Raw genomic sequence first — 27,812 nt, 5'->3', positions numbered from 1 at the left:
AACAGCTGCAGAGTAGTCTCCATGGCTATTAAATCTCCCACCGATAGATTTTCCCTCTGTTTTTTGTTTTTTTCCTATTGTAAACAGTGCTGCAGTGAAAATTCTGTGCCTGTGTCTGTGTGCACACACATGAAGATTGCTATAGGCCGAGATCTTAGAAATGGAATTGCTAGGTCAGTGGTACCTGCTTTTAAACAGTTGACAGATCTCGCCAAGTGGCCTTCCAGCCATATTGTATCAACTTCTATCATAAAGCATAGGAGTGCCCATGGAAGAGAAGAGTTCATTTAAAATAAAACTTTTAGCAAAAAGAGTGGAGAAATCTGGAATGCAGTTTAGGGTGTGCGGTGCGCCTCTGGCTTTCGCTCCGCCTCCGACCTCTCCCCGTGGGGCACAAGGAGAGCGGAGCGTGTGGTGACAGGTGGGTCCTTGCTCCAGGAAGGACACCAGGGCGCACAGACTCTCCTCCCAGACGCGCAGAGACTGTCGAGGAAGGAGAGGCGCGTGGAGACGCCTGGGCCGGGGCCCGGGCGCCACCCCGAGGCCTGCCAGCGCCCCGGCGGACCCCGGGCGCCGCTGCTGAAATCTAATATCTCGTTTCTTTTTCCTTCTGTGACTACCGAGCAGGATGACAAGTACTGGGCAAGGCGCAGAAAGAACAACATGGCAGCCAAGCGCTCCCGCGACGCGCGCCGGCTGAAGGAGAACCAGATCGCCATCCGGGCGTCCTTCCTGGAGAAGGAGAACTCGGCCCTGCGCCAGGAGGTGGCCGACCTGCGCAAGGAGCTGGGCAAGTGCAAGAACATTCTGGCCAAGTACGAGGCCCGGCACGGGCCCCTGTAGGACGGCGTGGGCGGGCGGGGGGGCTGGCCTTGGACTAGATGGACACTTCGTTTCCCGTCCCATAGCGCCGCACCCCGACATCAGCACTTTACCGGAGGCCGCCGCCAGCGCCCCGACTCCGTGGCGGGGGGGCGCGCGCGTGCATGTGCCTGCGCTCCCCGCGCGGCCGGCGGGGCGCGCGCGCGGGGCCCTTTGCACTTGTCGTTTCCAGGTGAACCCTCTCGCCTTTCAGCTCCAAACACAGAAAGGTGCCGTGTTTTTACTAGACTTCGGAGCCCTCTCGCGGGTGTTCCTGCCGCTCCCCCTGCTCCCCACTCGCGCGCCCTTTCCACGTGGCTTCGTTCCCGTTCGCTCTTCACCTATCTTCCCAGGACCCTGTGCCGGGGTCCACCGAAAGGGGGGCCCTGGGAGAACGAACAGCAGCTCCGAGGTTTCGGGGCGACAGCTCTTGTTTCTGTTCGGTCTGTAAGTTACGCGCGAGACCGGCGCGCAGGGTCCCGGGCACTGCTCCCCCGCGCGCCCCAGTTACAGGCCGCTTTCCTGGTTCCTGCCGTTCGGGTGGTTGAGCGTCCTCAGATTTAGGTTTGTTAGAGCCCGTATTTACTTCCCGCTCTCTACTAAGTTTCCTTTCCATTCTACCCACCCCAGATAAGTAAGTACTATTATAGAACACAGAGTGTGTTTTTTGCACCGTCTGTACCTCAAGCAATAATCCTGTTGTGCGCTAGAGCATGCTGCCTGAGTATTACTAGTGGACGTAGGGTATTTTCCCTCCCTAAGAATTTCCGCCCTCTTTTAAAAAACAGAAGTTACAGTAATGCATTGGAGCATGCCCAGAACACCCCCAGGACAGGGAAGCAGAGGGACGTGCCAGGTCTGAGCAGGAGGGGTTCATCGATCAGTGTAGGAGCCAAAGCAAAACAAAACAAAATGCATCTTGGAACAGCTTTTGACATCCATACGTTTGGTTTTGCCCTCTCCCTTCCCCCACCCCCCACCCCCTACTTTTATAGTTAACTCTTTCCATAGCCCTCTTGATATTCAAAACAACTCAATTGCTTAAGATTCAGTTTTCCCCATTTTTTGTAATATATCTATTTTTGTGAATTATACCTTGCTGTTTTTAAAAAAAAAAATCAGTTAAGTTAATGAGTTGGTGTTTTGTAAGGCCCCTCTTCCTAGTGGCGTCCTTTTCGAATGCTTCATAAATTAATGATTCTGGAGCTCACGTTTCTTATTCTCTGTTTGCTTTTGAACGTATGTGCTTTTATAAAGTGGACTTCTAAAAAAAATGAATGTAAAAGACACTGGTGTATCTCAGAAGGGGATGGTGTTGTCGCAAACTGTGGTTAATCCAATCAGTTTAAATAATGTTTACTATAGACCAAAAGGAGAGATTATGAGATTGTTTAATGTTTATACAGAGTAATTATAGGAAGTTGTTTTTTTTGTACAGTATTTTTCAGATATAAATACTGACCATGTATTTTGGAAGACATATATTATATATAGCAAAGAGAAAAGGGTAACTATTCCATGTTTTGAAATTATATAGCAAAGATATATATTCGTCAACGATGTACAGAGAAGGGCTTGGGGGTTTTGAAGTCTTTAATATTTTAAGCCTGTCACTGACACATCAGCGTATTTTCTGCTTCGAAATTTTACGACAGTATCGAGGCTGCTGCGACGAATCCTGCTCTAAAATATGCAAGATTTCTTGTTTCCTATGAGGTCTCAGAAAGAAGTCAGTTAACGTCACCCAAAAGCACAAAATGGATGTTAACCAAATATTTATTGGATGCTACAGTGTTTTTCAGGAAAAGCATCTGCCACAAAAATGTTCCCTTCAAAATGATGACTTCCTGGAACGGAGCAGCCCGGCAAACACCCCAAACAGCTCTGTTCTCCCCGCGGGCACGGGCGTCTCCGGCGCTGTACGGTCGATATCGGTGCTATGTGCGTGGCTTATAATTTGATGGATGTTCCGACTTTAAAGATTGTTCTTTCGTTTCACTAAGTTGTGTAATGTCAAGAGATTCTGCTGTTATTGCCAAGAAACATTTTGTGCTAGATTAAAATACCCTTTCATCCACGGGATTTCCTAGTTTCCTGCCTCCAGAGTATCTGATTCTTTAGGGACCGGGTGGTCTCCTTGTCAGTCCGTCAGCAGTTGTCTCATGGGTCTTGGGAAACCCGACTAGGAGGATATTCCTGCTAGGTGTTCATTTTGTCCCAAACTACATATTACAGTGGGAGGTGGAAGAGTGTTGGAACCGAAATGCATTGCTCAGGTAAACGGCTAATAAAAGAAACAAGGCCTTTGGCAATCTCGAGCAGAACTGAAGAAGTGATACCCAGTAAGGGACACAAGTGAGCCCGGGATTGGCCTTTTGATCAGTAAAGAGGCTAATAGCAGCAGAATTGTTAAATGGCAGTATTCACAAAAGCAGAGACCAGTGATATCTTTAAGTGGAGACGCATTGAAGGGATTGTACCCTGGACCACCCAAATTCATTGATGTATAAAACGGTAGCCAGGAAAAAGGAAAACCTGTGTTTGAGCACTGGTCTTTCTTGGAAGTAGATTGTTTGTATCCAGTGAGCATCACAAATACTTTCTGCAGAAGAAATAAAAAGGTCATAATAAAACTTACTCTTTCATGTGCCAGGAAGGGTTTCGGAAGACCTACCTCGTCTTAAAAATGTTTAAACTTTGGAGTCTGTACACGTGCCTTATATGTAGGTCATTGTCACCACACACACGTGAGCACACGCTCCTAGACTTACCGCCTTCCATCCAGGGCAGTTAACTCATGATTAAGGCAGTTCTGCTAAATGGCGTGGGAGGCCATGGCCCAGTTTGGAGTGACTCGGATCAACCAGAGTCAAATGAGTTCTGCAGACCGCAGCTATTCTAAGAGTCCTGTTGTCATTTTTCACCGTTTCATCATAAGCATCTTTCAGAGATTAATTACTTAGCCATTAAAAATGAATCCCAATCATATCGCGCCAACATCATTTAGACGCGATTTGGAACGAGTGGTCCAGGGCTTCCTGATAAGGTCACATCATCGTTTCTTTTGACCAGACTTGCAAAGAAAGGCAAGAAATGATCATCCTACCATTCTGTTCATGCTGCCTTGTGGGGGCAGGTAGGAAATGGGAAGGCTGCAGATGATCATGTCCTTCTCTTGAAGAAGTGGCCGCCTTTTAAAACCCCACGTTGAGCAAGATTGACAGGCCTTTCATCTGCAGAAGGACCGTTTGTTCGAGGAGAGTGCATATGTGATCCTGGTGTTGGCTGGGCAGGAAGCTGTACTAGAGAACCCAGAGCTTCATTTCAATTCCCTAGTCTCTTAAAGGAGCTCGAAATAATTCTAAATGTACATTGACAAGGTCTTGGATCTATTTCTGGAAGAATTTTAGGTGGATTCCTCCCCCACTGTCCCAGGGTAAAACAACAAATGTCTATAAAATATGACTTTATACTTTTTTCCAGTAATTAATCTAATTTCCCCCTGATGTTCCTTTTAGGAAAACTCAGACTTTATTAAAGTTAATCAGAGTGATTCCAAGGCTGGCCTGCTTGGTCTGCTTGCTTGTGCCGGGGGTGTGGAGGCCTAGATTTAACCCAGGGCCAGCAAGCTGCAGGGAACTGGACACTGTGTTCTCTGCCCTCCTCGAGGTAGACACCTGTTCTCCACCTGCCAGCTCCCTGCTCAGGGCACATAGGCCCCCACTGGGGAGGCCAAGGTCGCCTACAGATTTTCTCTACAATTTATAATGCCATTTAAAAAATGAGCAAAGCTTTAGCCTAGATCTTGGTGGATTGAACTTGGCAACTGAAGTCAGTACATTTTGCAGAGGGCCAAATGTATGTAGGGGAGTGTGCGTGTGTGCAAATATTTAAGTCAAGACATAAAAATCTTTGATTTTGGAGCACCTTACCAAACATCACAATAATTCACCGTTATCTTTTGGGCAACACCACAAAGGTTGCATCCGCCAAACAGGTAAAAGGTCACCTGAGGTCAGTTTAATTGTGTACCATGATGTGGTTGGTGTTTATGCTGTGGAAGCAAACCTTTGTTATTCTTAATGTTTAATAAACTTTGAATTTTTTCCTTTCTTTCATGTATTTTTGTTGACATCCTGCTAGGAATTACATTCTGTTCCTCATTCAATCACCAAGAGATCATTTACAGAGATGAGTTAGATAGATGATAAAATACTGCTATATAATTAGCGATAAATAAACATCAGAGATTTATGTGCCAGACACGTTGCTAAACACTCACATGGAATATTCAGTTTAATCCCCTTTTCAACCCTATCAGGTGGGGACAATTGTTATTCCCACTTGACAGAAGACAATAGGATTGGGGAGGTAAACCGCTGACCTAAGTTACATAGGTAGGAGGGACAGAAATGACTTCTCATCCATGGAATGGGTATCGTTTAGAGTTGTGGTCTCAAAAAACCAGTCCAAAGACTGTTTTCTGGTTGGATATATAAGAATCATTTGGGAACATACTATAGGACTATAGATTCGGTCCTGCTGAATCAGATCTGGGGTGGGGACCAGGAGTAACTGTTTCAAGGCTCAGCTAACTCCCATGTGTGGCCATGTACCCGGAGCCAAGGATTTATAGACTCAGCCTTGAGTTCACGACACTCGGTGGAATCCACGTAGAAGCTCCGAAGCTTCCATAATCACCTGAAAGTGCATGCAATTTTTGTGTATAACTGAATTTATATTTTTTTTCATAGAAGAGATCTATAGCTCCCCCCACCACCACCCCAAAGGTGTCTGTGATGCAAGATGGAATAAAACCCCTGATCTATAGGAAGGCTGATGTCATACAGTGGTTCCCAACCCAGGCAGCCCAGCAGAGTCACCTGGGGAACTTGAAACACCGGCACCGCAGGGCTGCAGCCCGGGCCAAGGAGCTCAGCATCTCTGGCATGAGAGACAGGTCTGTGGTGAGGAGCTCGGTGACTCAAATCTGTCACTTAGCAGGTATGTGACCTTGAGCAGCTGCTAAGCATTTTCGAAGCTAAATCTCCTCATCTGTGAGATGAAGTCATCACCTCCACCTCTGAGGGCGGTGGGGAGAAATAATGACATAACAAATGCCCAGGTGCCGGCCCATCCCGGGCCCTCAATCAGTAACGTCACCGGGAGCCCGGGAAAGAGAATGTGCACCCGGAGCACTCTTTCCAGTTCAATATTTCAGACCATTTGTTCCTTCAGAGGACACAAAACAGGTCTCCAGCTCAGAAGGGGGAGCAGGTGGCTGCCGGGGGTGTGGGAATGAGTGATGCTCTAGCCTCGATGTGGTTTCCTAACAGAGCAGAGCTTGGCACACAGATCGGTGGGCGTCCGCCTTCCAGTTCAGACCGAGCAGCTACAGCAGGGCTTCAGCTCTGTGTTCATCACCTTCTTCTTCTGTCTCAGAAGAACAGGGACAATGGCTTTAACTTAAGGTCCTCCTTCGGCAGCTGATTTTACACTGGGCACCTTCAAATCAGTTAGAGGAAATGACGGCCTGGAGAGACTTTGGACTCCACGGTGGTAGGAACTAATGTGAAGCCAAACTGTAGATGGCCTGTCACTCACCTGCCGTCAGTCCCCAGGGTCCATCGTATGCCATCCTTGTGGGATGGCTCTTCTGTTTATATTTAAATCATAACAAAGGAGCCCAACCATCAAGCCTCTCTTCGAAGCCTGTGGATTCAGTTCCCTCTTTGAAAATAATTGGCTTAGAAGTCTCTTTGGGCATTCTTAGCCAGGCACGGGGTGAGAATTGCTGAAGTTGTGCCTTAGTGCTCAGGAGATGACTTCTTGGTGATACATCAAAAGGACCTTTCGGAGGAGAAGGGCCCGAGTAAATGAAGGGAATGTGCTGCCTCTGCCTCTCCAGGTTTTTTTCTGTGTTTTGTTGTTGTTGTTTTTTAAATATGTTTTTATTTTAGAGAGAGAGGAAGAGAGAAGGAGACAGAGAAACATCGGTCGGCTGCCTCCTGCACATCCCCTACTGGGAATCGAGCTTACAACCCTGGCATGTGCCCTGACCAGGAATCAAACCAGTGACCTTTCAGTTGATGGGACAACATTCAACCAACCGAGCCACTCCAGCCAGGCTGCCTCTCTGAGCTTTGAGTCAGGGAGGACATGGGTCCCAAGCCCCGTCTCTCTGACTTCTTTTCACCCCACAGAGCCCGGCACAATGCCTGGAAATAACAGGAAAAGCTAAGTTACCGAGCCCTAAACCCTGTACCTGCCGCGTCTCATTCGATTCTCAATGCTATGAAGTAGACACTATTATCATTCCCCTTCTGCACGCGAAGAAACAGGCTCGTAGAAATGAAGCGGACAGGATTGAACCCAGGCCCAAAGCCTGGACCCAGAGTTTGGGAGTTAGACCCCTCCGCCCCCTGGCTTCCTAGGAGGCGCCCAGCAAAGCAAAAGGCAACTGCTGCGGTTGGAGGGTGAGCCTGGCGCAGGCAAACCTGGCCTTGAATCCATTTCTGTTCCTCACCATCTGTGCGACGGTGGGAATTTTGCTGAGTTGCGTTGAGTTTTATGTATGAAATGGGCGTAATAATACTCTATAGAATTGTTGTTAGAATTAAGTGAGAACGTGTATGTAAAACACTTAGAAGAATGCCCAGAGTGTAAGAGGAATTCGCCGAATGTTTGCTTTTTGTAATAATACTACCGAGGATCAACATACAGGGTGTGGCAGAGTAGGTTCACAGTTGCGAGTACGCGAAACAAAGCTTATTATTCTTGTGTTATTTATGAATTATATGAACACGGCTGTGTTTTGGAGACATGTCTGTTTCATGGATGGGTTCAGGCTTTGGGCTGGTTAAATCCTGCCCGCTTCATTTCCATGAGCCTGTTTCTTCATGTTCAAAAGGAGAATGATAATAGTACCTATTTCTGTATTATTCATGTATCATTTTCCATACCAACGACTGTACGCCGGCTTTTGCCCCCGCCCCCTGCACGTTGGTGGATTTGATTTCACTCGTGATGTCTTACAATCGAGTCCGTGTAGGACATTTCGGCGGATGCATTTTTTTCTTCAAATACTTGACTTAAGAGCCGCAGCCGTGTTTTGGCGACCCATCTGTTTCATGGATGAGTAACCAGCGGGGAGAGGTGACACACTTTATGGGCCACGCGCGTTTCTGAAGTTGATTGTGGAAACATGAAACTCATGGAGCGTTCCCGATTTTAAGCCACCGCTGTTGCCTCTGATGCCGTTGGGATTTTGGAGGCCTGTGCTGAACGGTCAAGCAGCTGCCGTTTGCAGCGGGGGAGAAGTTCGGGGTGCGTCCCAAGGGTCCTGCCACTGCACCCCATTCCCAAACAGATGGCAGCCCCTAAGCCACATCTGTCTAGACTTTCTGAGGCCACTCCTGAAAATGAGTCCCAGGATGTAAAGAACTGGATGGAGCCGTCGGCAGGAGCCTGCAGTGCCGGCCAGTCGGGAACGGTGCCGTTTTCCTGCGGGGTAGACCTGGTGGGCTCCAGCCCGAGTCACGAGCTCCGCAACCATCCAGGCTTCTTCTCCAAAAATCAGTTCTGTCCTTTGTCTTGGCCGCCCCCTGGGACTGGAGAAGGGGGCGAGAGGAGGGGAGAAAAGGGCAGGTCTCCCCATGAACCTCTCGCTCGAGGATGCGCTCAGGGGAGGAGAATGGTTCCCCGCCACGGGACAAGGACCCCAACTCTGGGCACCGTGGCGCAGCTGAACATTCCCTCCCCTGCTGCTCAGGCGGCCCTCTCGGCAGCCTGCGAGGTGCTCGGGGTTGGATCAAAAAGGAAACTGAGGCAAGCCTTGTCCAAATTCAGAGAGGAAGGGGAGCGGGGCTGTGTTTTGACTGCCCTGCGTTCCGACCCCAGCCCATCCCTATGTCTCCTGAATGCCCTACAAACATACCCCAACTTCCTCAGCTATCATTAATGAGCTCTGAGTACATGTGAAAAAAATAAATGCCCCTGGCTGGGCGCTGACTCCCCAGCCTGCACCCTGGGGCTTCTCTCTCCACCGCCCCAGAGATCAAAGATTACAATGTGGGGGACGGAGCAGGGCCTAACCCATTTAATCTGAGACAGGACTGCCTTTCCCAAAAGGCATCTTCCCCACCTATAACCTCCTCTCCTTCCTAACGTTTCTGTTCACAGCTTGGAAGGCCAGGAAATGAGTGTCCTTTGACCAGGCTCCTGTGACAGCCGGAGGTGCCCCTCCCTGTCTCCAGCCCATCCCACCTCCTACGGGCAGCTTTGCAGAACCCCCATCACCCTTCCTTCAGGTCCCCGCCGGCCCCCCTCCTCGCAGAACTACAGAGGAAGGAACACCACAGAAGCTTCATGAAAAGGTACCCTTAAAAGACCAAAGCGCCTTTCTTTCTTTTGAATGATGATGAATCTCAGGAAAGAGGAAAAGTAAATTGAAAGAGGAGACAGGGGTGGGAAAGCAGACAGATGAGACTTCCCTCGGTCTTACAGTTCTCCGTGGGAAGCTAGGATCTGAGCTATTTGTGCACCGAAATGGTCATGTTCTCCCCCTCCCTTCGCCCCTTCTCTCCTCGCACCCCTTCTCTCTAGTTCCTTCTCCCCTCCCCTGCTCCTTCCCTCTCTCCCTTCTGTGTTTGGGTGGAAGAGGGGGGCATGAGTTGGGGGTGTGGATGAGAGGTGGGAATACCTATAGCGGAAGTGGGGGTGGAGATCCAAGGACCGGGCATGTGGATGGGACGGGAAAAGCCCAGACTTCCCGGCCCCTGGCCCTGACCTTGGAAACACCGCAGTTGCCTCTCTGGGTCCCCATTCACCCAAGTGTGCGTGTGAGCGGGAAGCCCATTCTCAGACACCCACCCACCCCAAGGCTCTGTCAGGATCACACAGCACGGTTTGAGTCAGAGGACGCCTTGGAGATATCTCATCTGATACATCCTTTGATGTTCGGCTGGGAACACTGTGGCCTGGAGAAGGCGGGTGGTTTGCTGACCGCCCCACACAGCTCAGGGCAAGTGCGGCCACCCCTGCCCCCCAGGTGCTGTCTGACGGGGCACCCTGCCCTCTCTTTTGCTATTTCCCACTTGGACCCAAAGGGCAGAGATGCTCCAACACTTGTTTTGCAGGTAGAGAAATGGAGGCCTGAAGAGTCTCATTGCTCAGTCCACTGTCTTCCAGGCCCGAGCGTGGTCCTTAAGGATCCAATCCTACCCATTTTTTCAAGACAAATGGAAATGTCACTTTTCTTTTTAAATCTTCTCCGGTCCCCTGGTTGGAAGCAGTCACTCCCTCCCCCGAGCCCCCCCCCCACTTCCAACACAAGCGCCCCATCTGTCCCCCTCGCCGATGGCTAACCTCCTTCAGTGCGGTTTAGACGCGCATGTCTGCAACGCAGCCCCTCCGCAGAGATGTCCTCGGCACCTCGGAGGCACGTTAGGGACAGCACCCGAAACGAGCCCTGACTACGGAATTCAGCGTGTCCTTTGTTTCATGCGCTTTTGTGTTCTCGTATTCGAAGATTAAAAAACAAGGAAAGGACCTAATCTTGGGACACTGAGTGGGTGCAGCCTGCCTTCCGGGGGTAAGTCACCCCATGTCCCTACCTGGTGCCCCCCCCCCCGCTAGTCATCTTTCCTCCCCTCCCACCCCCAGCAACCCTGGGCTTGACCTTGATTTGGGAGCAGAAACTCCCACTCTCATCCCTCTTGCCCTGTCTGCTGTCTGCCGAGCCCCTTCCCGGGCCTGTCACTGCTCTGCTCCCCTTCCCTGCGGGGTGTGGACGGTTCGGATCCGCACCATCCGTCCCCCGCCCGGCTCCACAGCCCTGCTCTCCTCCCCCACGGGCGGCACAGCCAGAGGGCTGCCGGGAGAGAAACACATTTATCAACCCGAGACAATACGTGAGATGTATTTAAAAAAAAATAAGCGGTTGCAGCCAAGGCCCAGGGCCAGGTGATCCCTGAAAGGGGAAAGCGCGGCCCCAGCTGCCTTCGTAGTTCCGCCCACTGTCCTCGGCGCGGAGACAAACTCCCCCCTGAAAAGCGGGCCCTCCCTCGGGAGAACGTCCCTGAACCTTTTAAACCCACGTGCTGCCTTCTCGTCCCTTCCTCCCTGTTGTCCGCCTCTCCTGCTCTCTCTGGACCTGCTCAAGGGGGGTGTCCCTGGACAGGGGCCCCCGGGTGAGCAGCAGTCGCCCGCTTGCTGTCCGGCCTTTCGCGGGGAAGCGGGAGACACAGCTGCTCTGGAAACCCGTGTTTCCAAGGAGAGCCACCAACACGCGGCGTCTCCCCCGCCAAAGCCAGTCCCGTGGGTTCCCCCCAACCACCTCCAACGGCCCAGGCAAACTCCAGGGCCATTCACCAGCCCGAGGAGTTTCCAGTGGTTCCCTCCTCAGCTCCCTTTGAAAATTCACATCCCACCACCTGTTCAGAGCTATCCGTTCTGGTGGCACCTCCCAAACTTACCCTACATGCAATGCACACACGCATGTACACACACACGCACACGCACCCCTCCCCTTGGGCTCTGTTGAGAAGCCTGAATGACTATAATGGAACTTCCTCTGCCAAGTGGACTCAAATAGCTCTGGCATCCCCTCCTGGATAGATTTTAATTAGGAAAGACACAGCATTTAAATTATGCTTATTACTTTCAGTTGCTTGTACAGGCTTTGGATTTTTGAAAAGGCAACGAGAGTCATGTGCGCTGAATTTTTTAATAAGGTGGCCCTCGAAGGGGACAAGAATGCCCAGGGCATTTTAAATATCTTTCCCCCCTTCCGGGCCACCTTGCTGAGAAAGGAGGTCCAGGTCCTCACGTCATCATCACTAACAGTCTTTGAGTGCCAGAACCCTGGCTAACAAGCGCTTTAATATCCAATATTTTATTTAGCTAAAAGAATTAGAATTTGGCCAATAGACCTTATTAGGGACCATACACTTCTAGGGAAGACCAGGAATGGACCCTTAGCAAAAATCAGGGGTTCCTCCCTGGAGTTGTCTTGTGCCTATCACAGTGCCTGGCTGCTAACAGTACCCACGTGGTAAATCGAGGTACGAATGAATGAATGAATGAATGTTCTGGGCGTGCTCAGAATGAACTAGACGCAGAAGAACTATGTGTGGGAACGGAACCTACCACCCATTAGGCTGAGTCCTGGCCGCAGATTTTGCTCGGCTGGACCAGATAGGTAGCATCTTGTTCCAGTGGATGGGTAACTTTCTGGTAGGACTTAAAGTTTGGAAGAATGGAGAGAATTTCTCTCCCTTGCTTTTCTCCTTTGAATCTTTGTAGGTATCTCAAAGGGGGTACACTTCCAGGCCACAATTACGATTCTAGGCAAATTATTTCACTCATGTGGCTTTCTGTTTCCTCAACTGTAAAGTAATATCTACCTTGGAGAGTTTTCTTAAGATCATCCAAGATCAGACATAGAGCCGGGGACTTGGGGCTCAGATATACTAAATGATTTTATCATCATGGCTCACTCAGTCATTCAACACATAGTTGACTATTATGAGCTATACCCTACTCTAGATGCTGAGACTACAACAGTAAATGGGACAGACAAGGCTCATTCAAGGGGCGGAGGAGACAGACAATAAATAATTTCAGATTATAATAAACATGAGAGAGTAAAAGAGAGTGAAAAAACTGTGATGGGGGTGGGATGGGAAAATTTTAGATGAGATCCTCAGTGAAGACCTCTCACACACAAAGTGTACATTTTAAGCTGAGACCTGAATCCTAAGAAGACATGACTGGATCACTGAAGAGCAGTCCAGTACACAAAAACGGCAAGTGCAAAGGCCCTGAGGCAGGACTGACGTTGCTGCGATGCAGAGATAGCAAAGGTCAGGGAGCTTATTGAGTGAGGAGGACAAGGGTCCAGGATAGGCAGATGCCAGCTCATGGAGGGAGTCACAGGACTTGGCGAGGAGCTTGGATTTTATTCCAAGTGCAGCGAAAACATGTGGGAAGTTTTCGCAGAGCAGTGGCACGCCCTGATTTACATTTGTGGCTGCCCTATGGGGACTGAGTTACAACGGGGCATCTGTGACAGTGAAGTGGAACAGTTGAGGGCAGACGTGGTGGCAGCCCGGACTACGGGTACCAACATGGTGAGGGACTTGGACCCGGCTGGTACGTAAGGGAACCGGGACTAGAACCCGGGCCTCTTGCAGCGTCTGCCCCTCCAGTTCACCATGTGCCGATACAAATATTCCTGCTCTTCTTTTTTTAAAGAATAGATTTACCATTGAATAGTGTTCCTTGCAGAGCCAGGGGGTTGCTGGGCACTGCTCGGGTCTACACCTGAGAGCAGCAAGCCCTGTGCCTGTAAGGTTCACCCTTCAGGAGTGCTAGACGTGACCGGGGCCCAGGGGAGCCCAGTGAGGGCTGGTGGGACCCGGGGCTCCTGCAGGACGCAGGGCTTCCTGTCCAGAAGGAGAAGGTCCGAGGAGTACACAGTAGGGCTACCGTCCAGCAAGGAGGAGGCCCACGGCCACTGTAGACCAGCAGGCACCCCGGCAGCATGAGGCAAGAGCCCTGCGCGGAGGGTGCTGGGAGGGACAGGGTCAGTGGGTGGGAGCACGCCTTCCGCTGTGCAAACCAGAAGGGGCCCCTCTCTCATTTCACCCGTTCATGCCCCGTCTGGAGGCAAAGAGGAAACGGTGCCCACCCTTCCAGGCGCCCCGTGTTCTTCACACGCCCGGTGTGAATTTCCATCTTCTTACTTCGGACACCTAATCACGGTCCTTTGTTTGCGGGCCCGTTTCCCCCGTGGGAGAGTGGTCTCCTTGGAAACTGTCTCATTTCCTGTTGCGTCCTCGGACCCTGTCAGAGGCCCTGGTACACAGCAGGCAGGCGGAGAAAACGCGCTGAAAGCCAGAGGTACGACATCCCCAGAAACGCGCAGCCAAAGAATCACTCCGAGGCGCAGGACAAGAATTTATAAACCAACACGACCCTTTTGAGAAAGGAACGGCAGCCATGGACCCTTTCCCCAGAAAAATCCACATGTAAAAATTATTTTCAACATACAAATCCTTATTTTTATTTTCTACACACGGGAAAATCAAGGACCAGAAAACCGAAGTGACGTATCCAAAGCCACTTGTCTGTGACAGTCACACCTGTGACCCTGACGTCTTGACGCCTGTCCTGTGCCCCGCCCGCCAGGCCTGGACGGAGCTGCTCAGACGTGGTCCCTGTCGCAGATGTACACCGAAGGTGCCAAGGTAAGCGTCCGAACCGTACCAGGAACTGGCCCCGGGAGGATTCTTCGAAAACGGATGACTGCAGGAACAAGAAGCTACTGCCCTGGGCTGCGGGGAGCCAAGAGCCCAGAGGGTATTTAAGGCCCGAGACGAGTGACGACTCAGTTGTTGCCGAGAGCAAGGAAGTCAGAGCAAGTGCGGTGCAGGAACCCAAGGCTCATTGTCACCGGCCGGCTCATCTTCAGCCTCCTGGGCACAAACACCAGGCGGCAGCAGAGGGATGCGTGGGGCCTGGGCTTGTTTGGGGCAGGTCCCCAGCGGGGGCGGGAACCTGGCTGCTCCTCCGAGCCTGGCCCCGGGCGGCTAAAGCCCAGGAAGCGCAGGTTTCCACCGGGCCTGTCCCACTGTGTCCTGCAGAGGGCGAGGGCGAGGGCGAGGAGGAGTCAGAGGGGAACGGAGAGGGAGGAGGGAGGGAGGGAGGGAGGGAGAGGAAGACGGAGGAGGAGGGAAGGAGGAGGGAGAGCAGAGAGTGTGGCTGGGACGGTAGGAACTCGGCTCCCGAGCAACCTCACGGTCTCGTCTTCCCAGCCTCAGCCCCGCTCCGTCGGCTACGTCCCGAGTCCAGAGACCTGGAGAAAGAGCGCCACTCTCCCTGTGCCCGTCCTGACCACTGTCCGCCCTCAAGATCCACGAGGACGAGTCCTCGGGGAAACAGCAAAGCCAAACACACTCGAAAACGGACAACCAACGTCCCCCTGGGGATTGTCGCGAAACAGCCGACTGCGGGAGGAAGAGGCGCCACACCGACGCAGCCGTGTGGACAGCGCTTCCAGGCGGCTCCGACGGTGCAGGTCCCTGTGCCGGACCCTGGAGAGCGTCGTCTCCCCGTCACGGGCCTGCCCGAGCCCCCTGGCTCTGCGGTCACCGCGCCGCTGCTGATGGGGATGCAGACGCAGTCAGGCTCTGCCCTTACGAGGTCGCCCTCCCTCCTCCAGCCCCCGGGCACCTGGCGAATTTGCGTCCAGTTTCAGCCTCTCCTCTGTGCTTGGAGAGGACACCCCCATCTCTGCCTCCACTGGGGTTCACCCTGAGCCCCACGCCGTCCCCTCAGCCGCAGGACAGGAGCAGGGGGACTGGCCCTCGGCCCCTCTGCGCCTCCCCAGCACTCGGGACCCTTTCACTCACCGGGCGGCCGTCCTTCGTCGCCTTGGTGCTGAGAAGCTCAAGGCCAAGTCTGTGACCCACCGCTAGCGATTACAGGCTGTAGCAGTGGGAGCCAAGGGCCTAACCTTCTCTCTCGTTTTTCCTTCACCCCGAGTTTATTACCTGCTTTAGAAAGAGAGTGAGTGGGTAACTCGAATCCCCTCCGAAATGGGTGGTGATACAAACCTAAAAGGTATCCCATAAACATCCTTGTGATTTTCAGGCTCATCCTGGCACTTTCACGGGCAGGGGAGCTCAGAGACCCTCCATAACTTACTCAAGGCCATGCGAGGTTGAAGCGGAAGAGCTACAAGTCCGATCTACGTCCCTCTGGCTCCAGAGCTCATGTTCTTGAGTCAGAAATGCTTATGCTTAGCGAGTGCTTCCGGTGTAGCCGGCTTTATGCTGAGTGTCCTCCGTGTATTATCTCCCGTATCCTCACAAGGACCCTGTGGAGCAGCGACTGTTATTATAACCATTATACAGATGGAAAAAGTGAGGTTCAGGACGACCCAGTGATCTGTCCAAGGCTGCTCAGCTCACTGAGATTCAAACCCACGTGGCCTGAACTTCCAATTTCTGCGCTCTTTCCAGTTTCTCTCACTTATAATAGAGATAAGCATTTAAAAAAAGAAGAAAGAAAGAACGATTCCTAATTAAATGTTTGACTTCTTTTGAAGGCCCAACTGCCTGGTTATATATCACCAAGGCTTTTCCTCTGACAAGCCCTGTTGGAGAAATGGGTGTCTGGCTAGAAGTAGGTATTTCTGAGTTTCACAGCTCTTCGTGGAGCAGATGGGTGGGAACCACAGAGTCTGCGTGCCGTGCTGGGTTTAAATGCCAGCCGAGCGCCTCCGGGAGGGAGCTAATTACCTAGCGCCCGGCGGGGAAAGAGAAGCCTTGGGAAAGGGCAGCGCTGCTCACTGGCGCCATCTGGCAGTAAAGGCGGGAAACGGCTCCGAGAATGAAACAAAGTGAAATTTCCCGATTTATTGGACTCCTTGTATGTTGAGCGCTGAATACGCATCTCTTTCCTTTCCTACCGAGCCCGCAAAGAGATATCGTTATTTTGTAAATGAGAAACTCGGAACTCAGAGTATTAAACAGCTTGGCAAGAGCTTTGATCACAGTCTGTTCAGCCTCCCTCAACGTTGATTGCCACTGTCCTGCGCACACCCTCAGAGGTGGTCTTCCTGGGGAGCCCCTGCCTCCCCCAGCCCCTCACAGCTGGGATCGTGGATGCGCCCACACTCCCGACACAGGCAGAGAGATGTCAGCGGTGGGTCTAGCAGGGCTGTTGTCCTCTGTGCCCACCGCTGGCCCAATTCTCAGAAGAGGACTCCTGCCCTGGAGACTGTGTCTGCGGCTCCAGCTCTGAATTTGTCAGCTTAGCTGGGCCTTTTTATCCCATATTATTCTCATCAGCCCCCTCTCCTGGGGCGTGGGGAATGCTGGATCCTCCTCCCTCTGTCCACTCGCGTCCTTAGAGAAACGTGTGGAAATAAAAAAAAAAGGGGGGGGGGCTAGAAATTTGAGGCTAGACCAACATCACCTCCATTTTCAAAAAGGAGGAATGATGGAGCCTTGCTATTTCACGAAGCATAACATTCCTTGGGAGCAAATGATGTCTGAACAGTGAGAGAGAGTGAATCATAAAATTTGGGAAAATTTTCTATGAATAAATCGTGTAAAATTAAGCAACTTTCCTTTGTAGACTAAAAAGTCTTCCTGATAGATTTTGGAATGCTAGGGACCCCCGGACTCTTGCACCATGGCCAGGGGCATCCCTGACCTGCCCCTCTTCCCAACACCCCACGCAAATAAGTCATGCTGGGTGCCTTCATTGTTACGTTACCTCCTCCCTGCTCCGGGAGACCCGTAGACTTTTTATCAGCCTCTGAACAAAGGCCAAGTCCTCAGCCGAGCCTCTGGGGCCCTCTGCAATCAGAGCAGAAGGAGTAGGGTGATGCCTTGTGCCCCAGTATCCTTCGTGCGTGGCAGACACGCAGTATGTCAGTACCAACTTACTGTAGCCGGCTGTTCCTTACGGGACCCGTTGAGTCCTCCCAGCTCCTAGGGGGACACCTGTGCACAGGGATAGTGTCCCGTAAGTGGGATGAGACATTCCTCTTCAGGTATCCTGGCGCATGGCTAGGCTTCCAGTTGGAAAAAGGGCCCGGTGATGTTTAGGAAGCGCCTTTGACTGCCGTCTTCTCTTGTCTGGGAAAATACCTACTCCTGGCTGGCCGGCCAGTCTGACCGGCGGAGCTGAGCCCAGTGCTCCAGTACTTCACCGGTACACCTGGCTCTTGGCGCCCCCTTGTGGGCCTCTGTCAGCGTGCACGGGGTAACCAGACGGACAGAAGGATCCTCGGTGACAGAAGGAACCAGACCAGAATGGTTACAAGAGCGAAGGGGGAAAGTATGCATGTGAAGAGAAGTGGAGATGGACAGATAGAAGCCGGCACAGGACAAAAGGCAGCAGGATGGAGCTCTAGAAGGATAGGGGCCCAGAGAAGTTTTGCAGGTTTTGAGGACAGGATCTCTTGCACCATGCTTGTGTGTGGATGGGTTGATCCCCTTAAGAAGGGGGCAGTTAGTGACATGCCACCGAGACGGGGCCTTGCCTTAGAGGGAAGACCAGGTGCACATGAGGAGAGTGGCCTTTGAAGGAGGGGGACCCTCGGGCCTTGAACTAGGAGCGGGAGGAAAGATGGATGCCGCAGACACGAGCAGGTTTGCTGAGCTGGTCTACAAAGGTGGGCGCTTCCACACGGCGGCTTTTCCATCAACCGTCAAGTGAAAGGTAAGAGGTAAGAGTGGGAAATAAGAAGAGTGAAAAACAGGTATGAAAACATCACTGGAGAGAGTAGATCAAGCTGCCCCGCGCGAGAGCTGGAACCCCAGGCATCATGAGGCCCCATTTAAAGCGAGTTGTTCATGGGACGACAGTTTGCTCATTTTGGGGGTTTCCTGTAGCCATTTCCGGAGGTGCTGGCACAGAACATGTTCAGTTTGTAAGATGAGTGTGATGAAAGGAAAGAAAGGTAAAATAGTTGAAGACAGTGGCGGGGCAGTGATGATACTGATGAATCGTGAAACGAGTCATAAAGTTGTAAGTAATGTCAAGAGAGGGCAAATGAACAAAAGAAAAAAATAATTGGGCTGATAGGTTAGGGGCCTCCACGAGGCTGAAGAATTCCCAGCAAAATAAGATGTGGTCTAAAAATCAGATTTGCAAAATCATGATTTTGGAAGGGGGTGTGGGTATTTGCAGATGACAACACCTAGAGGAGAAGCATGGGCACAGCTGAAGGTCAGTGAGTGGATGCACAAGGCGTCCGGTGACCAGCTACCTGCACAGAGACAGTATTGAGCTCCATGGCATGGCTGCAAGAGAGAAGATATAGATCAGTGTGCTGATCCCTTACTAATCCCTTGGTGGCAGAGTAGTTGGGGTTAGGAGGGAGGAAAGGAGTAAGGGGCTGGTTCCATGAGGGGAGATATATTTATATATTTACATATATATATATATATATATATATATATATATATATATGCTTTTATTTTTTTTAAAATAGCATTATCGTTAATGAATGTTCAATAAATTACTAAATAACATTAGCATAATTTGTAAGTGACATACACGTATATGTATATAAAAATAATCTCCTCCTTAATAAAATACAGAGAATCCCGCTGGCCTGGGATTTTATTTTACTTTCTTTTTCTAGCATTTTACGTGGCTTTCTCTGTTCTCGCAGACGTCTCTGGCGCTCGGTGGTGGTTTGTGGCTTTGATTCTGCTCAGCCCGGCTGGAAAACAAACCATTAGGCAATGCACTGGGGCCCCGTTCTGTGCCCAGCAGACACAGGAGAAGAGTGTCTTCTTCATTAGCGCACCAGGACCGGGGGAGAAGGGAGGGTTCTCTGGAAAGGGGAGCACAGAGGTGTGGACAAAGAGGGGCCACGTGCTAACCTGACAAGCTCAGGGCAGGCCTGCGTGGCGGCCTTGCAGACTCGGAGACCTAAGAGCACCACAAAGGATGGTCTGAAATGAAAACCTTTTAACTAAAAAGCAGTTTATGTCCTAGGCCGGTATCTTCCCTGACAAAGGCCAGTCTTTACCTTAACTGAGCCTGTTGTCTTTTTTGCATCTATGATAACGTATCTTTGGAATGTCAAAGTAATTTTCCTTTTTCTGGAGCCTCAAAGCTCAGGTACTGCTCTGCGGAGACCACAAATCCCCTCATTGTTATTAATTGTTGACCTAACTATCCTGCACCCACCTAAGTAAAAGAAGTATGTCTGTCATTTTACTTTTTACCCAATCCCAGAGGTTTCCCCGCTCTGCTTTCTCCCCCCTCCCTAATCTGTCACCAACGGATTTCATGCAACCCACCTAGGTCTCCTCTTTTGATTGTAATGTATAAAACGGTGCAAAACTGCCATTCCCCGGAGCATTATCTCAATCCACTGCTTCCCAATGTGTGTCGACAGTTTGGCTCAAATAAACTCACAAAAATTCCTCACAGGTTTGAAGGATTTCTTACGTTAACGGGATAGGAGAGCTGGCAGCCGAGCCCAGGCAGCCTTTGCACTCCGCCCCAGACCACGTCTACATCGAAGCGGCCAGGTCAGAGGCGCTGTGAGGAGGGCGCCTGCTCTCAGGCCCGGAGGGTTTGTTTCGGGGAAGACAGCGGGCAAAGCAGAGGAGGGGCTGGGCCTCCAGGAGCAAAGGAGCGCAGGCGAGGGTGAGAGAGAAAATGGTTTCGGTGAATTGTTTTCCCCCCTCCGGATTCTAAACTTGCAATAATTATGATCGCCGTCTTTGCAGGGGTGGAACTGCACGTGGGGTGAGTCCCCGATGATGAGACGGGCTCCCCCCCCCCCCCCGGCCTGTTTTCTTAACCACGTCACGTTCCCCGAGGGAGAAGGTGCTGCCTTCTACTCTCTCTGCTTTTGCTGTGTCCTCGCGTTTGCCCCTCCAAGTCTTATGTTCTGTTGAGACCTTTCTGCGCACAGGCTGCTAGAGTCCGGGTGCGACTACGGAGCAGGAACAGCAGGGCCGGGCGCTGGGTCTGACGGCTGACGTCGCAGCCCAGGTGGGGGCTGTAAAGCTCTAATGACACGAGGGCCGAGCAGGGCTCCCGGCGCCCGCGGTCTCCCAAGAGGAAGCCTGTTGGAGGGTCGGAGTGAGGCAAGAAGGCAGGTGAGTGCACAGGGAAGGGGTCCCCCTCCCCGGTCTGCTTCCGAAGGGTGGGATGCGCGTGTCCCCAGATGAGCGTGACTATCTAGGAGTAGAGGAGCCCTGTCCCGACTCTTGTCTGGGCCCGGGCAGTGCCAGGTGTTCCTCATGCCTCGGTGGCCTGCGAACGGGGGGCAGAGATTGTTATGCAGGAGGCTGAGAGCAGAGGGGCTGAAGCAGCCACGGTTTCCCCGGCTCCAGAGCAGTGGGGAGGATTCGGGTTTCCCTGTGTCCCCAAGGAGGGCCGTGAGCGTCCGCCAGCAGGTGGGTCCTGGTGGTGTCTGCGTCAGGATGAAGCCAATGGCCAGGTGACCACACCACAGGTAACCACATCTGAAGGTCAGGCGGAGGCCAGCACAATGGTCATGGGGCGTCCCCCACCTCTGACACCCACTGGGTGCTCAGGATTCTGACACCGTCCCAGGAAGTCCCAAGAGAAGTAAACATGGAATTGACTGAGACAGCCTGGTATTGGCCTAAGAATTCGGCCCTGGCCGGTTTGGCTCAGTGGTTAGAGCGTCGGCCTGCGGACGGCAGGGTCCCGGGTCTGATTCAGGTCAAGGGCACCTACCTCAGTTGCAGGCTCGATCCCTGGCCCCCCAGTTGGGGCTCATGCAGGAGGCAACCAATCGATGTTTCCCTCCCTTCCATTCTCTCTAAAAAAAAAAAATCAATGGAAAAACATATCCTCAGTTGAGGATTAAAAAAAAAAAAATGGAATTCAGCCAGGAGGGGGCAGGGCAAATGGAGACTTTTATAGAGGTTAAGTTACAGAAAATAAAATACGGATGCCTTTCTGAGGCCCAAGAGCTATCGCACATCCTCTGTGAATAGATGTTTGTATGTTGCGATCCCTGCGGGACTGCAGATCCCCTGAGGGCATGTTTTCGGTCTCGTGTATCCCCCTGCCCCCCCCCCCCCCCAAGCCTGGGGTTTTGCACACTGTGGCCCACCTGAGATGCCTGTGAACGTGCTGGGGGCGAGCTGAGCTGGAGACGTGTTCCCCTGGCACACCTGGGCTCCGTGCCTTCTCCACCGCTTCCCTTGAGCACCCCCTCGCCGCTGGGCCCCTAGCTTGACCTGACTCTGCATTTCTTCGGCCATAAAATGAAGGCAGCGATGGTCCACGGGCTGGGACAAGGTTAAATGGTATAAGGTATTTGAAAGCTTCCTGTGACCTAGAAAGGGCCACAGTTTTATTTTGGAACGTACTTGTCTCTTGGGAGACGTGGACTCCCCCGCACCCCCACCCCGTGTCCTGTCTCCCTCCAAGCAGTGCCCTGGCTTAGTCACTCAGTTCAGTTCACCAGGCATTTGTCACGTATTATTAATAGGTCAGGGATATCCAGAGGTGCCTCACCTGGGTAATGCGTCCTGGAAATGCAAGAGGGTGAACCTCAGGTGTGTCAGCGTCCTTGCTGGCAGGGTGGTGCGTGGCTGGATGGACATGCTGCTGGGGCAGGGACTGGAACCCGCAGGAGGCAGGTGGCAGTGACGAGGCCTTTGGTTGTTGGGCATTGAAAACCTAAACCAAAAATGGCCCGACAAGCCTCGGAGTGACTGTCCAGGAGCCACACGGTTAGGAGGAGACATTGGATGCAGACAGTCTCTGTAAGCCTGGGGTCCAGCCCACCTCGGTGCAGTGGACGGGTCAGCTAACGATTTCCTGAGCTGGAAATACGCGTATACCCCTGGGGCCCAGGTGTTTAGTTCTGCATCGTTGGTTTTCCTGTTTAGAGTTGAGCTGCTCTGCATGCTTGTGTACCTATGAAATTTTCCATGATAAAAAGTTAAAAAAAAATGAAAACAATAAGGGACATTGCTTGGTCAGCCCCTGGCGGAGTCAATCAAGGGAGGGTCAGGCCCCAAGGAAGTCAGGTGACGAAGGGTTCGGGCTTCAGCACTTTAGGATTTGACTTGGCAAAAAGAAACAAGGACATTTGGGAACAAGGCATAAGGAAAATCACGTGTGAGCTCAAGCAGCTGGAAAAAAAAAGGCACAAAGGAATGAGTTGCTCCCTCTGGGTTTATAGTCTCTTGCCGGATCCTTTAATTATGCTCCTACCCTTCTTTTCCCAAATTTAATTTCCACCCCCCAGACTTAAGTAAAGAACAGACGATGCTTCATAGATGACTTGGTGGCATGCCCTTTCAGAATTTATTTTTGCCCGGGTGCAGGTCCTGGCTTGATCTCCAATTCATGGTGTGATCTTGGGTGCTTGTTTACCTCCCAGGAGGTGCACTTTCTCCAGCTATAACGGGGGAATGAGACCATTTCCCATCCCATGGTCTCCCAAGAAAACTGGGCAAGAAGGCAGGAAGGCCCTTGGGAAATTTCCAAGGCAGAATGTCTCAGCTTGGGAGATATTATTAGAGCACCCCCAGAATCACCTGGGCTGATGGGTTCCTACAGTCCAGGGCCCTCTGCTGCCCTGGAAATAAAGCCTAAAGGACCTCCAGGATCCACCTGGCTGGGACCTTAGACTTTCTGAAGCTGGTGCTTTCTCTGCAGCTCCAGGAAGCCTCCAGATTGATTCCACATGGTTTCATCCCCTAAGGTGCTATCAATTTGCTCTGATACTCCAGGGAGAGAGATGGGGGTCAGTCCTTGGTTATCCATGCTAAGGGGCAGGGCATAATCCCAAAGAGCAGAGACTCTCAAGGAGTGCAGATCACTTTAATTCAGCACTGCAATCATTTTTTTTAAAATTTACATCCTTAATTTTGTTTTGTTTGGGCTGAGCTTTGCCAGCTGAAAGGGAGAGGTGGCCCAGGTAGATCTGGGGTGGCGAGAGGAAGGTCACCTGGGGTTACGCCTAGCTCAAGACTTCAACTCTCTTTGCTGTCACCTTTGAAAACTTCGGGACACATGCCGATGGCTCATCTGACAGCCTGCTCTCCCGGTTTCTTGTCTTCTCAATGGGACTGAAGTTCTTTCAACAAATGCTCCCTTCAGTGCCATTGACCATCGGGGCTTCATTTGGTCATTCAGATGAGTACAATGATGTGATTAATGACTGCGGTGGTGGAATGCCCAGTGGGGTCTGAAAAGACTTACTGGAGGAGGCGATGCTCGAACTTGGACTTCAAGGATGAGTAGGAATCTTCAGTGTGGATGGGTGAAGTGAGGGTGGGGGACGGGAGAGTCTTCTAGGAAGAGGGTGCAGCCAGGGCAGAGGCCCGGAGCCAGGGATGGGTGGCGGCAAGCATTCCGAATGGCTGGAGATGGAGCAGCGGGGGATGGGTCCAGACAGGTAGGCAGGCAGGTGGGTGCCGGACCCAGCCCTGGACTTTTCCTGAAGGCAAAGGGGAGCTGCTTTGGAGAATCAGAGCAGATTCTCATTTTAGAGCTCGACTAGGCTGCTGCAGGTTCCGAATGGGATGTGCCTCTGTGATGTGCAGGTTGCTCTGAGCAAAAGGCAGCATTAGCCTTGAACTCAAGAGAAACTCTGCCCCTCCTTTTACTGCCTAGTAGAACTCGAATTAGGGGTCTTGCCCAAAATAAGCTCTCCCATGCCCCAGAGAGTAACAGGTCTGCAGCTTCTTTTATGTGTTTGAAATTGAGGAGGGAACTACAGATGGTGACAAGGTGGGAGGAAGGAAGGAAGGTGGGGACTGGATTACAGGACAGTGAACAAGATTATGTGCCCTCCTTCCAGGGGCAGTGTTCTTGTATTTAAAAGGCGAGCTAACCTAGGTGCTCAATGGACAGGCCTGGTTTAAAAGCTTTCACTGAAGAATTTATAGTCCTGGAGTGTGACTACCCACCGTGACCTGCCCGGTCAGGAATTTATGACCAGGTTCCCCTGTGAGGTTACCTCCCATAGAACGTCTTTTTCCATCCACAGGGTGGCAGGTAAAAAGACAGAGAGGCCAGAAATGCACGAGGAAACCAGGAGGTAGCAATGCCAGGGAGGCCCAGGCTGACAGGAGATGTTGTCGGGGAGAGCAGAGCATGCTGTCAGGTCCCTCAGGGAGCGTAAGTATGACAGAGGCCAGAGGGGAGCAAGGCCCAGGGAGCTGATGGGCTTGGGGAACAGCCTTCGATAGGAACCCGGCCACCGGTCATTAACACGGGATGGGAGAAGCTGAGTAAAAATGCGGTCCGCCCTGGCTGGTGTTGCTCAGTGGTTAGAACGTCAGCCTATGGACCAGGAGGTCACAGTTCGATTCCAGGTCAGGCCTCATGCCTGGGTTGCAGGCTCGATCCCCAGTAGGGGGCGTGCGGGACGCAGCCGATCAATGACTCTCATCAGTGTTTCCATCTCTCTCTCCCCCTTCCTTTCTCTCTGAAATCAATAAAAATATATTTAAAAAAGAGAGTTGGAAATGGAATTCAGCACCTGCCGATCGCCAGGTTCTGTGCTGGACGCATGATGCAAACAATCTCGCTGTAGCTCTGGCAGAATCCTCTCTCTCAAGAGAAGGAAATCAAGGCTCAGCATGGCCAAGGCTAAGTCTCTGTCGTCTTCACTGGTTGCCAGGTTATACCTCCCAAAGCAGATCTTTGGGAATCCACACCAGCGGCTTCACATCTGTGAAGAGCCCACCTTTTGTCTCTCACTGTGTCAAGTTCCTAAAGGTAATAAGTAAAAAAATGATAGACCTGGGCCAAATATAGGATACGATTTCTACCACTGAGGCCTCCAATGAACAAATTAAATCAATGGGCAGAAGAGAGAGAAGACACCGCACAAAGAAGCTTTCTTTTAAAGGAGCCAAGGACAGCCCGGGAGGGGTGGGGGCGGGGTGGACAGGGAGGAAGGTCAGCAGGGGTGACTTCAGCTCCTTCCCAGTTACTGGGCTGCGAATCCCAGGCCTGAACAATTAGACCGTTCAGGCTGCCTGGGAATACACTGGCCCACTTTCTATCTTTACGATTGGTGCTCATTTTTAAATTAATATTTTTATAGTGTTTCACTACCCTCAGAGGTTGGTGGTCATAGTTCTGTCGTCTTCATTTTGAAGATAAACAGACTGAGACTTGGGGACCTGCCCATGTCCTTACTGGGATCTAGGAGCCAGGACTCGACTAGGTACTCAGACGCTGGGATCTTTACCCGGGGATGGGTGATTCCATAGGGAATCTCAGCATTAGTAACAATACCCCACACATGTGCCTCATAGTGGTTGCCAGGGCCCTGTATATCCCCATTAAAAAACAATACAAAACAAAAAAACTACTGCCCTGGCCCGGTTGCTCAGTTGGTTAGAGCGTTGTCCCGATACATCAAGGCTGCAGGTTCAATCCCCAGTCAGGGCACTTGCAAGAATCAACCAACGATGCATTAATAAGTGGAACTACAAATCAATGTTTCTCTCTCCTTTCCTCTCTCTCAAGTCAATTTTTTTAAAAGAGAAAAAGTTATTCATGACACTTGTTAAAGATGGTAAGGCAGGCGGCCAAGGGGTGGGGGTGGGGCTACTGCATTACCACAAGGACAAGTGGGGATTCTAGCCAAGGAGCAGGGAGGGGGCAGTGGATGGAAAACTACTAAGAGGAAACGCCAGGGCGGGGTGGGGGGGATTCTTGCTGAAGGCAGGCCGGAGATACCAACCATGGGGATGAGGGACTTCATTAGCTGGCAAGGGTGGGGGAATTTTCACTAAGCTGATTTAGCGGGATTCTTGGTAAAACAACCAAACAGGCCAAGGACAGAGCCCCAGGTGAGGGAGGGACAAGTCAGAAGTTTGATCAAAGGAGAGTCTTTGTCCTCACGGCCAAGACTGCACTCCCCTGGCTCGAAACACTCAAACCAGGGCCTCCTGCCCCAGGCAGGCTCCTTCCTTCCGTCCCTTTGGGCTCACTGTGGCCTCTGCCCGAATTCCTTTCCCAGTAGGTGTCAGGGCCTCTCAGCCTCCCCTTCTCAACCCAGCCTTCCCCAAGCGGCCCATTGATGAGCTCATGTCTGTCCTCCCCCTGCCTCTTTCCTGATGACATTCTCTCCATAGCACTGATCACCACTTAACACCGTATAGGTTTTACGTATACATGGGGCTTATAGTTCTGTTCTCCCCCCCCCCTCAACGAAGACGCCAGTTCCGGGAGGCAGGGATGTGTGTCTGTCTGTTCCCTGTTGTATCCCCAATACCTGGAAGAGCACCTGGCACATGAGGGACTCATTGTCCTTTGAATGAATGGGAGGCCTGAATGAAAGTCTCTATGAACAGCCCTCAGATCTTGATGATCTGGGTCAACAGCGAAGGTAATAATCCCCAAGGGTGGATGATCCGTCCAACGGATCCATAATGCCCTTGACCTTGACCGTCCGTTATTTCCACCTAATACAGAAACGCAGTAATGGACTCAGACGAACCTGGACACACTTGCCTCCCACATGAGTTCTATGTATTACGTGGTTATGACGGGTAAAAATGGGAAACGGAAGCCGAAAAATATTGGGACAAAAAAAACAACCCCTAGGATTCAGAGTTTGCTGTGGAAAATTTCACATGCCTACGAGGTCATGCGAGTGACCCCCCTCCCCAGAATAACAGATGAATTGATGCACATACATCATGCATGACAGGCCCTTCGCGGGCACTGCACCCACGTCACTGTCATTGTCATGTTTCCCTGCAGACAGCCCAGGCAGCATTTCCCCAGTGCACCCCATGCCGTCCCCGAAACCTGCCGGCTCTCTCCTGTCCCTTGTGCTGTCCTTTCCCTGCCCTGTCTTTACCCACTGCCTGTCCCCCTAATAATTCCTCGCTCACCCGTCAGTCAGGCCTCAACTGAAATGACCCCTGCAGGGAGGCCTTCTGACGCCCCTGGGCAGAGTTAATCATTCCCTCCTCCAACACCAGCGCCTGATGCAAACACTGCGGTTATGTTGCATTATAATCGCTGATTTGTTCCCACCTGCAGGAGCCTGGAGGGCAGAGACTAGCCTTACTAAGTATTGTACCCCCGGCCACTATCACGTGGATGACACCCCCCGGGATGGGCTGAGGGCAGACCAGGCACTGTCCACAGAAAGGGAGACCCCTCGGCCTAGACAGGGTTCCTCACCCATCATCCCACTTCAGAGGAACCTGACCCACGTGAACAAGAGGGCGCGTCGCTCATTCCCCAGGGCAGAGTGGGCCGCGAGGTCCCTGAGCGCAGTGAGCCTCTTCCGTGCCCTCCAAAGCAAGACCGAATTCACACAGGGCTCTGCACGAAGCGAAGCCCCCCTGGTGAAAGGCCAGCTAAACCGGCATCGCCTTCCACTGGCCTGCACACGCTGTCACGGTCACTGGCCACAGCACCTGGGTGCCGAGCAGATCAGC

The 27,812-nt window shown here is 51.8% G+C and overlaps 1 protein-coding gene across 4 annotated transcripts in view; it reads left to right on the top strand.

Annotated features, from left to right (window-relative positions):
• The window catches only part of HLF (HLF transcription factor, PAR bZIP family member), a 50,045-nt gene extending 45,071 nt beyond the window's left edge, over positions 1–4,974 (top strand). Inside the window, exons 4-5 of one of the 4 annotated variants that reach the window (XM_081115751.1) lie at positions 628–815; positions 2,654–4,974. In XM_081115751.1, coding sequence (XP_080971877.1) covers positions 628–815; positions 2,654–2,822 — 357 coding nt within the window. In that variant the 3' untranslated portion in view covers positions 2,823–4,974. Of the gene's footprint in view, positions 1–624 lie in introns of all 4 variants that reach the window. The other 3 variants (XM_081115750.1, XM_081115753.1, XM_081115752.1) reach the window with 3 other exon arrangements.
• Positions 4,975–27,812: the final 22,838 nt, after the last annotated feature.

The sequence above is a fragment of the Miniopterus schreibersii genome (assembly GCF_964146895.1).
Source record: "Miniopterus schreibersii genome assembly, chromosome: 16".
Classification (NCBI taxonomy): domain Eukaryota; kingdom Metazoa; phylum Chordata; class Mammalia; order Chiroptera; family Miniopteridae; genus Miniopterus; species Miniopterus schreibersii.
This window is presented reverse-complemented; position numbering and strand designations above follow the sequence as displayed.